At 34.0% G+C, this 15466-nt stretch overlaps 1 protein-coding gene across 1 annotated transcript in view; it reads right to left on the bottom strand.

The window, feature by feature from the left end:
* Window positions 1–15466, bottom strand: part of LOC150095503 (cytochrome P450 3A8-like) — a 59212-nt gene that overhangs the window by 41175 nt on the left and 2571 nt on the right. Inside the window, exons 3-6 of the mRNA XM_090410356.1 lie at window positions 13435–13487; window positions 10282–10378; window positions 7244–7360; window positions 4459–4547 (exon numbers count right to left, since the gene is read on the bottom strand). Coding sequence (XP_090266482.1) covers window positions 4459–4547; window positions 7244–7360; window positions 10282–10378; window positions 13435–13487 — 356 coding nt within the window. The remainder of the gene's footprint in view (window positions 1–4458; window positions 4548–7243; window positions 7361–10281; window positions 10379–13434; window positions 13488–15466) is intronic.

Here is a 15466-nt window from a genome sequence, read left to right as displayed (position 1 = left end):
AGTTTTTCTTCCACAATTCTTCTCAACCGTTTCTCAAGTATACTTGCATATACCAGGAACACTCAGTAGGGAAATACCTCTGTAATTCTCACATTCAGTTTTATTTGCCTTTTAATATATGGGTAATATGAGGTACTCCAATCATCGGGAATTCGTCCCTCTGTCCAGGCTTTCTGAACTATGCAGTGCAGCCACTGTATGACTTTTATACCACAATACTTCAGCATTTCTGCTCGAATATCATCTACTCCTACTGCCTTTCCACATTTCAAGCCTTTAATGGCTTTTTCTTCTTCAAGTATGAATATATATTCCTGACTGTATGCCTGTTGAGTGTTTTTTACCACTGTGCTATCACTGCTTGTTTCATTTAGCAATTTCTAGAAGTAATTGCTACATACTTCAAGGATATCTTTGTCTCCTGTTTTCATGTCACCTCTGTCATGTCTAACTCCTTTTACAGCATTCTTTCCTCCATTTCTAAGCTTCTTCAACAACCTCCAGAATATTTTGCCACCTTCTTTGTATTTATTTTCTATGTTTTTGCCAAAGTCCTCCCATGACTTTGTTTTGCTAGTTTTACACAATGTTTGCTTTCTTACATTTGTCTCTGTATTCTCTAAGAGCACAAGCTGACTTATTTGCCAGGAACTTTTGATATGCTTTCTTCTTTTCCTTCACTGCCTCTTTAACATCTTGTGTCCAGAATGGAGTTCTGATTTTTCTATCCTTGCAGACAACCTCTCCACATGCCTCTCTGGCTGAATCCATCAAGATTTTCTTCAAGGCTTGCCACTGAATCTCCAAGGTTCCTCCGCTAGCTCCATTTCTTTGCCATTCAGGCTTCGTATGTTGATAGTACCGATCTTTAACTCTAGTGATGTTGAGTTGGGGTGTGTTTTCAGATTTGTTCCAGTAGCTGACGTGTCGCTGTTCACCTTGGTTTCCTGGTGAAAACAACGGGGGGGGCTTGTTTATCCGGGCGCTGCCCCAGCCGGCATGAAATTTTGTCATGTTGCACCATCATTTTGTATTTTGGTTTAAGCCAATAAGAATACAATTTGGTCGGCTAAATCTCAAATTGCCAGCCCATCCTCGTTCGTTCAGTATCCATGTAGATACCCAGCAGGATGCACCACGAGAAGGTGAGGATTAGACATTAGGTGAGAAGCCCTGGTCGGTTCTCCGCATTCCTTTAAACGCTACGTAATGGTCTCATCTGAGTTATACAGCTTTGCCCATAGTCTAATTCTCCATTTTGATGATTGACAATATGCTTTGTTTTTTAGATATTTCCTGTCATTCAACAGGATTATTTTCATAGATGTTGAAGATAATAACTATTCCTCCCTTTACTGGTCATTGTTGCCATCTTGTAGTTTTTATTTAGAAGAATCTCACAAGAGTTTGTGTTCATTGTTTCATTAAAAATAATTATGTGTACGAGGTGCTTCTCTGATTTTTCATCGTAGTTCCACTTCTTTTCTGTTGATTTTTCTTATGTTTATGATACCTATCTTGAATTCTGAAGATGTTGAGTTGGAGTAGGTTTAGCAGGTGAGGGTTTGCTTTTCGTCCTAACAAAAACATGGGTCCTTGTTTAACAGAGAGACGCCCAGTCGCCATAACGTTTTATTTTGTTGTGCCGTTATTGTATTTTGATTTAAGACAATGCAGAATACAATTTGTTCGGCTAGACTCCAAATTACCAGCCTATCCTCATTTGTTCAGTAGATATATATTAATGGATTGTATTACGAGAAAATGGGGTTTCAAATAATTAGAAGCTCGGTCACACCTCTCCAAATAAATACACCACTCCAAAGTCCTTAAAAATTTACATGGACGTATACTCCTAGTTATCTGGCTTTAGGACCGTTTGGCGACACTCTAAGCAACTGCAGGTAAATTAAATCATATTAATTAGCGGGAGAAATAGAGTTTAGTTTAGATAATTAAAATAATTTTAGGCAGTAAAAATCACGAGTCATAACTTGCACTTGATATTTGTCACAGGGTTAGTTTTGTTTTTTTTAAGTGAAAGAGAGAGAGTTTATTTTTGAAAATATCGATTCATTATGTGTTTAGTTTCATTAAACTGTTTAATTTCATTACACGCTGAACTCACATTTCATCTGTGACATAAGTTGCTCACAGATTAGCTTATTTTAAATGTTCCCCATCAAAATAAAGACACTTGAAAATGTAAAATTTGTCATGTTGTACCATCATTTTGTATTTTGGTTTAACCAATAGGAATAAACTTTGGTCGGCTAAATCCCAAATTGCCAGCCCATCCTTGTTCGTTCTGTATTCAGGTAGATACCCAACAGGGTGCACCACCCTGTTGGGTATCTACGAGAAGGTGAGATTGGACATTAGTGCCTTCGACGATAGAAATATAAGATATAGTAATGTTGGAGTCTTGACAAGTAACAGACTGATTTGAAGGAAAATTATAGATAGAAAGTTAGTAATGATGTAAATTTTTCACGTATTACTATCATATCCTGTACACCTCTTGAGGATACATGTCAGGAATTTGATGATGAAAACGTAAAAGCATTGTGTTTTTTACTGTTAATTAATCTCGTATTAATTATCGATAAAAATATCTAAAACTATTCAGTTAGGCTGAAATCATCCATCGTTTAGATAAAGACTTCAGAGACTTGACTTACAATCTGGAGAAGAATTAAATCCTATTGAGCTAAAACAGTGTACCATTTGGAACTAATGAAATATCAAAGAACAAAGTTTAGAATGATAAAGGGATCAATAATGGTTATAAGAACTTGCGCTCTTGTTGAAACATAGATGGCTACTGAAGGTGAAGAACGCTATTAAGACGAGCTGGTTATTCGGCCCTTCAAATAGCTTACTTTAAAAAATTCAGAATTCCCGTCAACTTGATCTGCTGTTTGAAAAGAAGTTGGTTGGTGTGTTGACCAGGGCTAAATGTCTAGCCGTGCAGTACGATTTACTGAACAGCCTGATTATTGAAATTTTATATGTGGTACCTTTTCTATTACACGGTGATTACTGGATTTTTTTTTTCTGAGGTGGACGGCATGGTATACCATAATGTAAGAGTTATCATACATTAGTCCAACACGCAGAGCTCATTGAATTCTTAATGAAAGGTATTCTAACGGAAAACAAATATCGAAATTAACATAACACTAAATATAACTTGAAGGAAATCAGGTGAAACAATTATTTTCTGTCTAACGAAAAGAAGGTATATCAATTTTCTTAATAATTATTGTGAAAAGAAATTAATTTAGACACACTTATTTATTTGTATTCTACACTTCGGTTATGCTGTCCAGATCGCACTAGTTCATAACAGTTGATACATTCAGATGTTTATTGTATCCTAATAATTATTGCGATTTCCTGAGTCCTTTGCAAGCCTGATTAAACGGTTGGTCCAGTTTTAGTGCTAAATGCTAAAAACAGAAATATTCTAGAGTATTTCTCAACTAAAATGGTTCCCATTTCCTAGAAAGAAAGAAATTAAAGCGTTGATTATGTTTAAACAAAATTCTGTTGATTAAGCAGGAGACGAATATATATATCAACATATTGACAATCCATAATCATAATCTTGCTCCACAGGATTCGGATTATACCTAGTCGATTCTTTCACACTCATTTCCTTAAATCGTTTCATCATAGCAGTTCAACCGAACGTGTTGATACAACGATCACAGCATAAGCCACACAGAATGAAACAGGAATGTCAGCCTTCTGGCATTCAATATTTTCGATGTTTCTAATGTTGAAGGGCCACGGAAATATATCCTATCGTTACCATTATACGCACTTCACAGGTGCTGTAATACATTCTGCTAAATACACCTCTCCTATCATTAATCACAACTAGCAGTTCAAATAATAAGCCTGATTACTGCAATTGTACAGGAAACAAACCCGAGATCGTCTAGTATGATATTTCGCTTGTATCCAGTATTCTTCCACGGAAACCGGTTATGAAGGTAAAATATTCAGTTTGTAATGTGCTGGCGCAATCCTAAATCGCTTTGGAAGCTCACAAAATAGGGTTAATGAGACAGCTAAGCCCCCCACACACACACACACATAACCTTTTGGCACTTTTTTCAGTGTATGGATGCTAACTAGACTCCTCCGTGGGTTTGACGATGTGAATCCCAAGAAATAGTCTTGGGTTTATAAGGTCATTTCTGCTTAATCTGAAATGCTATGGCAACCTATTACTATTAGTATTTTGTATTACTGTCATGTTATTTGTCATGAATTTATTCGCATTTATAACTTAAATTCCATATATAAGTATTTTGAATATTATTGGTAAGCTTTTTTAAGTGGAATACTAATTTTATTAAAATAATATGTTTCAGAACATAAACTATATTCTCTTAAATAATGCGTATTCATCAAAAATAATGAAGTGGATATCGTACTTTTACTTACTTCTTGCTATCGACTGTCTTTTCTTTCTTAGCAGCTTCCAGGAAATTCTGTATTACTGTGTCAGCACATTCATTGATAATCAAGGCTAACTGAATGAAAAAAAAGTAAGTTGTAATTGATAATTTTACACTTGTTTTACACTTTTACACTTTTACACGCAACAACTTGTTTATGTGAAACTGGTTTTACATCTTTAACTGCTTTAAAAATAAATGTAGGAACACGCTGGATATTTATGATAACTTGCGACTCTATCTCAGTAAGGTAACCCCAACCACCGATGAACTATACAAGCGTCAACAAGCGCAAGCGTCTCCGAGGTTACTCAGTAAAATTTTATAAGTTTATAAGATGTGTTAAATTGTTTATTTTGGACACAATTGTTTGTTATTATTGCTCAAAGTTATGTGTTAATTTTTGAGCAAAAACCAACAGCAAGATATACATGGGAAAGTCAGGATGGAAGATACAAAAATCAGTTAGACTATTTCTTGGTCAATAAATGTTCCTTCAATGGAATACGGAATTCAAAGGTGATGCCAAGTGCTGACTGTGGATCTGATCATTGACTGGTCTTAATGAAGATGAATATTCGCCTGAAAACAATAAAAATTAAAAGAATACAACCGTTAAATGGGATCTGCACATGGTACAAACCCCAATAGTAAAAAAATTTTAAAGAAAATGTTTCAGATCTGCTGTTTGCACAGTTGCAAAATGAAAATGAACAATATCAATGGAATACACTACACCGAGCTATCATAATATCTGCTAAAAACCACATCAATAAACATGAAGAAAGAAAGAAAAAAACACGAGTAATACAAGACGTAATCGACCTTATCGATGGAAGAAGAACATGGAAAAGAGGAGCAAATAAAGAAGAAACATTAAGATATAAAACATTGGATTAAATAATCAATCAGTTATGCAGAAGATTGAAAGAAAATTGGATAAATAACTAATTCACCGAGATAGAAGAATTACAAAATAAGAACAAAACCAGAGACACATTACTGAAAGTAAAAGAACTTATCCATCCAAAACATCTATAAAACAATAGAATAACCTGAAGTTTTTACAACATCTATCTGCATACCAATTCCAAAGCAAAATAATGCACAAAATTGCGAAGATTACAGAATTGTAAACCTAATATCCCATCCATCCAAAATTATTTTAACCATTGTTAACAAAAAATTGAAAGAGAGTTAATTGGTGAATTGAGAAAAAGAGAAAGGCTTCAGAAGAGGAATGAGAAGCATTAATGCTATCCTCGAACTAAAAATACTAATAGAAAGATCACTTGAAAGAATTTGGAATATATACATATGCTTCATAGAAATTCAGAAGGCCTTCGATCTGGTAAAACATAATAAATCGTTCAATATATTAGATAAATTATACATAGAAGACCATGTAGTTAAGATTATAAAAATGATTTACTCCGAACAGAAAATTCGGCTGTTTAACTCTGAGACTTCTGAAGTGAAAATGAAAAGAGGAGTTAGATAATTTTGTATCCTTTCAGCAAATCTGTTTTATTTCTATAACGATAAAGTGATGTAAAAGATTGAAAAACCTAAAATAGGAATTAGTATCAATAGTATGAAATGCAACAATCTTAGATATGGTGATGATACCAATCTAATTGCAGAAAACAGAAATAAATTAATCAAATTACTGCAGCTACTAATCGAAGAAGAAAGTAAAGAGTTTGGATTAGATATAAATGCCAAAAAAGACCAATTTTATGAAAATCTCAAAAGAAAGCAGATTCGAGCCAGAAATATTCATAAACAATATGAAAATTGAACATACAACAGAACACAAATATTTAGGCACCTACTTTACTGCAGATGGAAAGCAAGATAAAGAAATAAACGTAAGAACAACTATGGCAAAAGATGCCTTCTGGGAAAATAAAGATCGGATCAGAAGTTCCCTGGGTAATGAGACAAAGAAAAGAATGATAAGAACATTAGTGTGGCCAGTTTTCACATATGGAAGTGAGACCTTTTATTCAAGAAGAGAGTAAGAAAACAGATAACGGCCTTTGAAATGTGGTGCTATAGGGGAGTTCTGGAAATCTCATGGACAGAGCACAGGATAAATACAGTTCGCACCGAAAACTGCCTTTCGTGGAAAATATCAAATAATCGACGATACGCTTCGTGTTTTAGATTGAATTTGAACCACTCTACAATGTGAAGACCGTTATGATAGCTTTTTAACAGAAGGTAAGTTAAATACTTTCACAGGCAGATGGCGTTGCTTTTCTTCTCTTCACAGGCAGAAAACACACAAATAACTGAAGCGTGCACATCAAAGAGCCGAACAAATATGAAACAGGAATAACCGTACCAGCTGTATTTCAGAGCATTCAGTACTGTTAGGGTTGTTATGAAGTCTTGTTGCCATTGTATGATCCTTTCTGACAGGACACCGAATGTTTAAACACATTAAATGGAAAATGGTATAATGAGATGACGAATGCATTTATCCTATTTTGTAACTAAGCAAAATAATAAACTATAATTGCGCATTAATAACGAAAGTGTTCAATATGAACCAACCTTTATTCTGAACTGATGTCCGAGTTATTGTTTACACACAATAATGAGATTTGTCTTCCCTTGGTAATCTTAGTATTTTAAGTTTACACTGTGCTCCTATTCCGAGTCGACTATTTCTGTGTCAGTTTGAGTGATATTTTAATGATGAAAATTATTTACAAAGAACCAACAGTGATCTTCAAAAATTCTGAATATACAACATTAATTACCTTCTTCATTTTCCCCGTGCTAAATGTTGGGCTCATGATAGTTCGTATTCTTTTCCATTCTTCTCCTTCTTGCAGTGTCAGCATTTTATCTGCTATTGGATTCTCAAACGAAAGGTGCTGAAATATATTAACAATTATTATTATAGTAACTAATTAATTATTTTACAACAGATAACTTATTCTTAAATGTACGTTATTCTGAATGTAATAGCAGATAATTGATAAAAAAGAAAAATTAACATTTTTCTTTAAAATCTGAGCATTCAGATTAACTTGTTCGCTACTGTACGATGTAGTGGGACCTTACTTACCGAAATAAAATTTCAGAAATGTTACTCGATTATTCAGACGTTTGTTTATTTTTTTCACAATGAGTAGATCGTTGTTTTTGGGGTTAAAAAATTAATTTCTGTTCCAGATGTAAATTTCTCTCCTGTATTATTAATTCTGTTTAGTTTACTCATTGATGCTGTTTCTAGTAGCTTAATTTTAATTATTACAAGAATGGAGTCGGTGTGTTCTATGATTCGTTTGGTTATATTGTACTGTGATTTATTGTAAAAAGTGGGGATTTACCCCGAAAGTTTTGAATTGGCAAGCAGAAGGTGAACTGCAGCTAAATGAGAAATCTGTTAAATAATCAGGAGAACATTATTCTCTTTATTAGCGTGAATTATCAAAGTGTAACTAAAAATTTGTAGAATTTCTTATTTAATAAGAGTTTGAAAAGCGTTGCCTTACTCGGTTTTAACATCTTTTCTTGTTTCTGTTGCTATAAAAATGTAAAATGTTTAAAAAACATATGCTAGTAGGGATTTATGAAATATGTAGTGGAAGATGTGCAGAAAATCGAATTCTACAGATTATCCATTGTGACCCACTTTAGTTTAGTTTTATCCCAGTGTTACATTCGTTTATTTCCTCACCCCTCAAGACAATTAGGGGATTATTTAAATTAAGGGGATATTAAATCCCACATTCTTTTAAAACCGAATAAGAAACTCAAAGATTGGAATCAGAGAGTTTCATGCCGAATATAGTAAAGTATCGGCGACCACTAGCGTGAGCTAATGCAAGTGACCCTAGTACGTGGACAATACTGAAGAACTCGTAGCAAAGTCGGTTCTGTTCGCTATTCTTAGGTATTTTCCATAATGTAAAAACACATTTCCTAGGAAATGTATGCTTTTATTACATTATGGAGGGACGTCACTACCCAGACCGGTTTCAGCCTTTTTTGAGGCTTCATCAGAATAGTTAGACCAAATAATACCAAAGGGTATAGCGAAAAGAACTTATACTCTGTTATACGAGTTTCCAAACAGGCGCAACCATTAAGTTACTTAAATATAAAGAGCTAATAAGCTTCATTTCGGCGATATAAACATTATTTAAATTAAGGGGATATTAAATCCCAAATTGTTTTAAAACCGAATAAGAAACTCAAAGATTGGAATCAGAGAGTTTCATGCCGAATATAGTAAACTATAAAGTATCAGCGTCCACTAGCGTGAGCTAATGCAAGTGACCCTAGTACGGTCATCTAGTCTGGGTAGTGACCTCCCTCCATAATGTAATAACAGCATACATTTCCTAGGAAATGTGTTTTTACATTATGGAAAATACCTACGAATAGCGATCAGAACTTTACCGACTTTGCTACGAGTTCTCCGGTATTGTACCACGTAACTAGGGTCACTTGCATTAGCTCACGCTAGTGGTCGCCGATACTTTATAGTTTACTATATTCGGCATGAAACTCTCTGATTCCAATCTTTGAGTTTCTTATTCGGTTTTAAAACAATGTGGTATTTAATATCCCCTTAATTTAAATAATGTTTATATCGCCGAAATGAAGCTTATTAGCTCATTATGTTTAAGCAATTAGGGGATATTTAGTTTCTGTCGAATAATTATAAATTTCTGCAAATAATTATAACTATTGGGTACTTTATACATGAATAAATATTAAATATTTCTTACTTATGGATAGGGTATAATTCATGAGATACTGTTTAAATAATCGATATTTTTTACAAATATGACAAATTATACATTTTAGTGTGAAATCATTTAACAAGAATAACAGGAAGAACATCCCAAAATGCTTTTGTTAATTTTTAGTAGGACGTATGGTCTCCATTAACAGCCAAATCAGCCGTGCATCTTGATTGCATGGACCGGATAGGATGATCAAACAGTTCTTGTGGGAATCTTCCACACTCTTCTGTGAGAGCGATGTCGAGCTCTTGAAGCGATCGTGGAGTCACTAGTCGAGCAGAAACACGCTTACTTAAAGCAATAATGAGATGTTTAGAAAGTAACATTTTTCTTTAATTACATGTTCGATTGGTTTGGCATGTTCTTCTGGAAAGTAATGACAAATACTGATCGTCTCTTGGAGTTGTTGTTGTTGATGATTATGACCTTGACCTTGTCTTCGGTAAACATTTCCCGTCTCCAGAAAACAATTTCAGAGTCGCAAAATTACGCTTTGAGATACACGACTCGCTTGAGCGACAACTTGCTGCTTTTGTCTAGCTTCTAATCGACGAATCTTTCCAAGCCATGGATTCCAGGATATCATGTTGCTCTGCCATTTTTAGCAAAATATGGCTACTAGTAGACACACGTTTACAATTGAAGTGGTAATTATACGCTGTGGAAGTGAGCGCAACAAGCCACGCTTTATATTCCCCACATGCAAATTCGACTAAAACATGTTTCGATAAATCTTAATATGATGTTGTATGCGGTTGCGTGTGTTCTACAGTGTTATATATTAAGAATATTTTAAAATAAATGTGTTACATTTGTAAATTATTTTTATAACTTAATAATTTACAATTAAACCAAAATATTCCGTAATTGTTTTGATCAGTATACTATCGGTCTAACTTATGCATTGCTTTAACTGAAGTTGGAAAAAAGTTTATACTTCATAAACATGATTGGAAATTTGGCCTTTGTCACTCATTTGCACCTCGATTACAACTCGAGGTTTAAGTCTATTACAAAAGTTATTCCTTTTAACTTACCCTTCTGTTTATGAAGTAATTAAAATCCTTGACTAAGATATCTTTAATGAGCTCAGGTTCGGCAAGAAGAAGACCTGGGCGTCTACCTTCGTATGTCCTGTAAAACAAAATTATAAAACTCTTATGCCTCACAAAAAACTTTAGAATCCTTAAATATTCTATAAAACAATACACATCTGGCTGCCATGGTGATATCGCGTAAAAATTTGGAAACCAAGCAAGCTATTGATGCAAATCAACTCAGAAAACGAATTTAAATAAATCAAGAATCATTCTACATTTTTTCCTGGTAAATCCCTTAATTATTTGGCTACCTTTCATCGTACCCTTACGTCTCCGAAGAAAGTGTCAGATTCCCCTTCCACCGGGAAAATCATTTGATTAACAGCTATATTTTCCGTTTATTTTATTTTATTTTATTTTATTTTATTTTATTTATTTGTGTCTCAGTTTAAATTCAAAGAGCGCTCAGAAATGTGTCGTGTAATTAGTAACTAATGAAGTCCAAAGGTGATACTTCGAAAGTCCCTCTCTTCTTTTTCTTCTTATTCCTTTCTCTCTCTCTCTCTCTCTCTCTCTTCCATTACTATTTTCGCACACAAGTAGTGAAGTATTATAGGGATTTTGCTAAGTAGCAAACAACTGAGATATCATCATTCATCATGATTATGTAGCTTCCTCAGCGCGAGGGTGCAGCACCATGTCCTTTCAGCCTTCTCCCTTGGCAGCACTTTTTGCTTTAGCATGATCACATGATCTCATATCATCAAATGATGCTCTTCTTTTTTAACTCTTGATCCTCTTCCCTTATATTTCTTTCTAAAACTATTAGCGTCCACTGGATCATTTCCTGCACTAACAATGTCTGTGTTTTCATTCTCTGTAAAAACACTGAAGTACTAGTAGTCAAGTGCTGTGTTCATGAGATTTTCAAGGGAGATTCTGTGAAATTCCCTTAATTTATTTATTTTGTTTTATTTGTGTTTCAGTTTAAATTCAAACAGCGTTCAACGAAACGTGTAGTGTAATTAGTAACTAATGAAGTCCAAAGGTGACACTTCGAAAGTTTCTTTCTTGTTCTTCTTCTTCACTTTCTCTCAGAATAGCCTTCTCAAGTTCACATATGGAAGTGACACCAGGGCATTTCAGAAGAAATGCCCTGGTGTCACTTCCATATGTTAAATCTGACCAAATTAATGTTGTTATCGTTCTCTTATTTATCACTATACCCACAGAACTTCTAAGTAGATCTTTAGTTTTCCAGATGGCATCTTTAGCAATGGCAGTTATTATTTTTATTTATTTTCCATCTGCAGTAAAGTAGGAACCTAAATATTTGTATTCTTTTGTATGCTAAATTTTTATATTGTTTATGAATATGTTCTCTTTTGAGATTCTCATAAATTTGTTCTTTTTTGCATTTGAATGTACGCCAAAATCCTTACCCTCTTGAGTCAGAAGACGCAGTAATTTGATTAATTTGTGTCTATTTTCTGCAATTAGAATGGTATCATCAGCATATATACAGGTGTGTTATTTTATACCATTGATACTTTTTCCTGTATTTTGTTTTTCGCTCTTTTTCCTCATTGCCTCACTGTAAATATTAATCAAATTTGGTTAAAGGATGCCGCCCTGAATAACTTATTTTTAATTTCACAACAGAAGTCTTAGAGTTAAACAGCTGCATTTTTTGTTGGGAGTAAATCATTTTTATAAGTGTGTGTACATGATACTCTACGTTTTCTAGAATATTGAACAGTTTATTGTATTTTACTTGATCGAAGGCTTTCTGAAGGTCTATGAAGCATACCTAAATCTCCCTTTTCTTTTCAAGTAATATTACTATTAATATTTTTAGTTCAATGATAACATTAACGGTTCCCATTTCACTTCTGAAGCCTTTCTGTCATTCGCTTAGCTCACCAGTTAAGGCTCTTTCGATTTCCTTGTAAACAGTGATTAAAATGATTTTAGATGCATGAGAGATTAGGCTAACAGTTCTCTAATCCTGATAATTTTGTGTATTATTTTCTTTGGAATTAGGATGCAGAGAGATGAAAAAATCCCGGTAATTCTATCGTTTTAGAGATGTGCTAAGTAGGTGTTAATTAAACCCGACAAAGCTTTCAGTAGTTCTGTAGGTATGTTTCGACGTACCCGTTCCAAGGGATAACAAACTCTAGCTTCCGGTAGAATGCAGTTATTGATGAACTGGTGGCATCATCTTTGGTTTTAAGTTTACACCAAGCATTCTAAATTGTTACAAATCTAGACGAATCCTCATTGAACTTGATTTGTAAAAATCCCCATGTACTTGAAAGAGAGGAAAAATTCTTAATTAGATTTGGCATCACTCCAAAATCCTTAAAGAGGGGGGGGGGTAGGAGAGAGAACATTCTAGACTCCATTTGCGTAAATCCAAAATCTGTGAAGGATGAACTCTCAACTAGTTGAAATCTTGATTTAAAACTCCCGATGGCAACTTCATTAAAGAATCCTCTTCAAAAGATGACTTTTTTTAAATACAGATTTTTCTTTTAATAAACGGTATAAAATCCTCCAATGATAAAGCTCGGTGGTTATGTGAATTATAAATTTAGACATTTTTAATTTATAGAAGTCAGTTTTCTCAAGATGAGGTAGATGTTAAATGTAGTATATTAATAGGAAGATTGCCCAAAATATTCTTGGATAATATTCATATAATTTTGTATATCATTTCGCACAAATTCAGTAAGTAATGAAAGATAATAAACTGCCTGGTCATTAGTCATATATATTCAGGTTTGCATTTAGTCATGAGACAAGTAGAGGTTCTGGAAATGGATTACTTCAGAGGAAGTATGAGCGCTACCCGTACGGTGGTTTAAAATGATATGAACACTTCCCGAGAATGAGAGGAGAACGATTTTCATTGAGAATTATGATCTGGTCATCCCCTCTAAGGAGGAAAAGAAAAATACGAAGGCCTTCTTCTTTTGTAAATCTTCTTCTTTTGTGAATCTCCCTACCGGTATTTCGATTTACAAAAGAGGCTTCTGGGATGATATTTGGAGGAATCGTGTGGAGTGAAATCTGAGTAATAGGCAGTTACTAACAAGTGGAGAGGCCTGAAAAAACAAGACTTAAATTAATATATTTTATGCTTACCCAAACATCTTTCCGTATTTCCGGTACAATTCCAGTTGTATAGTATGAAATTCCTACAAAAATCATAAACTAAAATTAAAATAAGGAAAATATATCTTAGTATAGTTAGTGATTATCAAAATAACAGGACTTTTTATGAAGAATGGTTTTGATTATACTTATGATAATAAATAAGATATAAAACGATTTAATTATAGCTAGAATCATAATCAAATGAGGTAGAATCAAGTGTTTTTGTATTAAGTCTAATAATTCACGTTGAGGCTGCAGATAAAAACGTTTTTTTCAAATAGGATCAACAATTTTAAATAATACTCATATACATCCTTAAGAAAGAGACATACTCCTATTATCCTCGCAACACCGATGATTTTTGTGGTTTCCCAAACGATTCTCAATTTTCAAGGAAGAATATAAAATTACAACATAACCAGAGCGCAAGGTAAAAATTAAATAAGTGCATTGAATAAAAAATCCTTATTCAACTGAATTTATCAATTGCATAGAACATGCAAGACGTCAATTTGAATAAGCTCTGATCGAGATGGTAAATGAATTTCATGCGTAAAATCATAACCTTCATAGGGAGGCCTGCAATCGCTCTAAAAGTTCCATGTTTGGTCATTAGGATAAGAATAACTCATTATCGCGTTCTTAGCGTATTTCGACACGAATGCATTGCAGGCTTATAATCTTCTTTGGGTAAGATTCATACACTCAAAACGTGATCACTCCCCAAAAAAGAAAGTCCGAAACCCTTATCAGAGTATTTTCACGTACGGGTAAGACTAAAGAAGAACCCTGGGTTGTGAAGAAATTAAGGCTGCAGGATAAACTCTGTGGAAAGATGTTCCAAAATACACAGAGGTAGAAGGCATGGAAGTGAAGGAGGAAAAGTTGGTTCAGGCGACTGGCAGTTGCGTTTGTGGTTACAGGCAGAAAGGAAAGTGAAGATGCATACGACAGATGCAGAAGTCAGAGAAAAAGTGACTGAAGTAAGTAATTAGAGACAGGGCGGGGGGCTCAACACTTATTTGGATTTCCTTCTTTTGGATGGTATCAAGAATTGTGTAGGGAGTTTGGTACACCCATCCGAAATTTGACTCAAAGTAGTCAATACAACTTCAAAGTAGAAGCTGTATTGATCAGAAGTAATATGGGGAGAAGAAAAAAAGGGTGCTTAGTGTTTTCAGGAGGTACAGGACGTTGTGAATTTGAAGTACTCATGCTACGAAATGTTGGAAGCGAGAGTCGCTCTGTGAGCTGAGATAGGATATTAGATTACGAAAGATAAGGGCAGGTGCCGTGCGGTCTTTCTGAGTGAAATACGATGGGACAGTATTCTGATAACACTGAACTTGACATCATAATCTTCACTCAACTCAATATCGCTAGGAGATCTATTTATAAAAGGCGTATTTATTATTTTTGAACACCACTACCTGATGGTACTTTGGGTAAACAGACCTACAAGTTTTTTCGGATGACTATTTATTTTTCAAAGTTAATGCTACTTAATTCTATGAAGTTTAATGTGAATCTCAATATGATATCATAGAGATAAATCAAATTCCATAACATCAAAACTATAAGATATCATGATAACATGGTATTACGATAACCACTTGAGAGCGTAATATCAAACTTAATATCACTTCACTTCACTAATAATATTAATGAAAATATTATGAGATTTACTTCACGTTGCCTTAAATAATATTCATATTAATCTATCATCCCAAAAAGTGTAATATCTTCAATATTGTAAAACGTACTTCAATAGAAGCCTTTAGTTGTCCAATTAGCTCGCTTTTCTTCCTAAAATTCGTAATGATGTTTGGATTTCATCCTATTGTCTCAAATATTTAAATTACTCAATTTGACTTACCTCTAAATTGCTGTATTATGATCTATTAATTTCCTCGTTGAAATGAGATAAACTGTTCAATCAACAGAGAAACATATATCTGGCATTTTTCACTTAATTAGTTGTGAACGGCAATTACTTCACATAAAAAGATTTCGAAGTCTG

The sequence above is a fragment of the Typopeltis vanoorti genome, chromosome 20 (genome assembly GCF_054136105.1).
Source record: "Typopeltis vanoorti isolate ZY-2024b chromosome 20, IOZ_Tvanoo_1.0, whole genome shotgun sequence".
Taxonomy (NCBI): Eukaryota; Metazoa; Arthropoda; class Arachnida; order Uropygi; family Thelyphonidae; genus Typopeltis; species Typopeltis vanoorti.
Note: the sequence above shows the minus strand (reverse complement) of the source record. Positions and strands in the feature narration are given on the sequence as shown.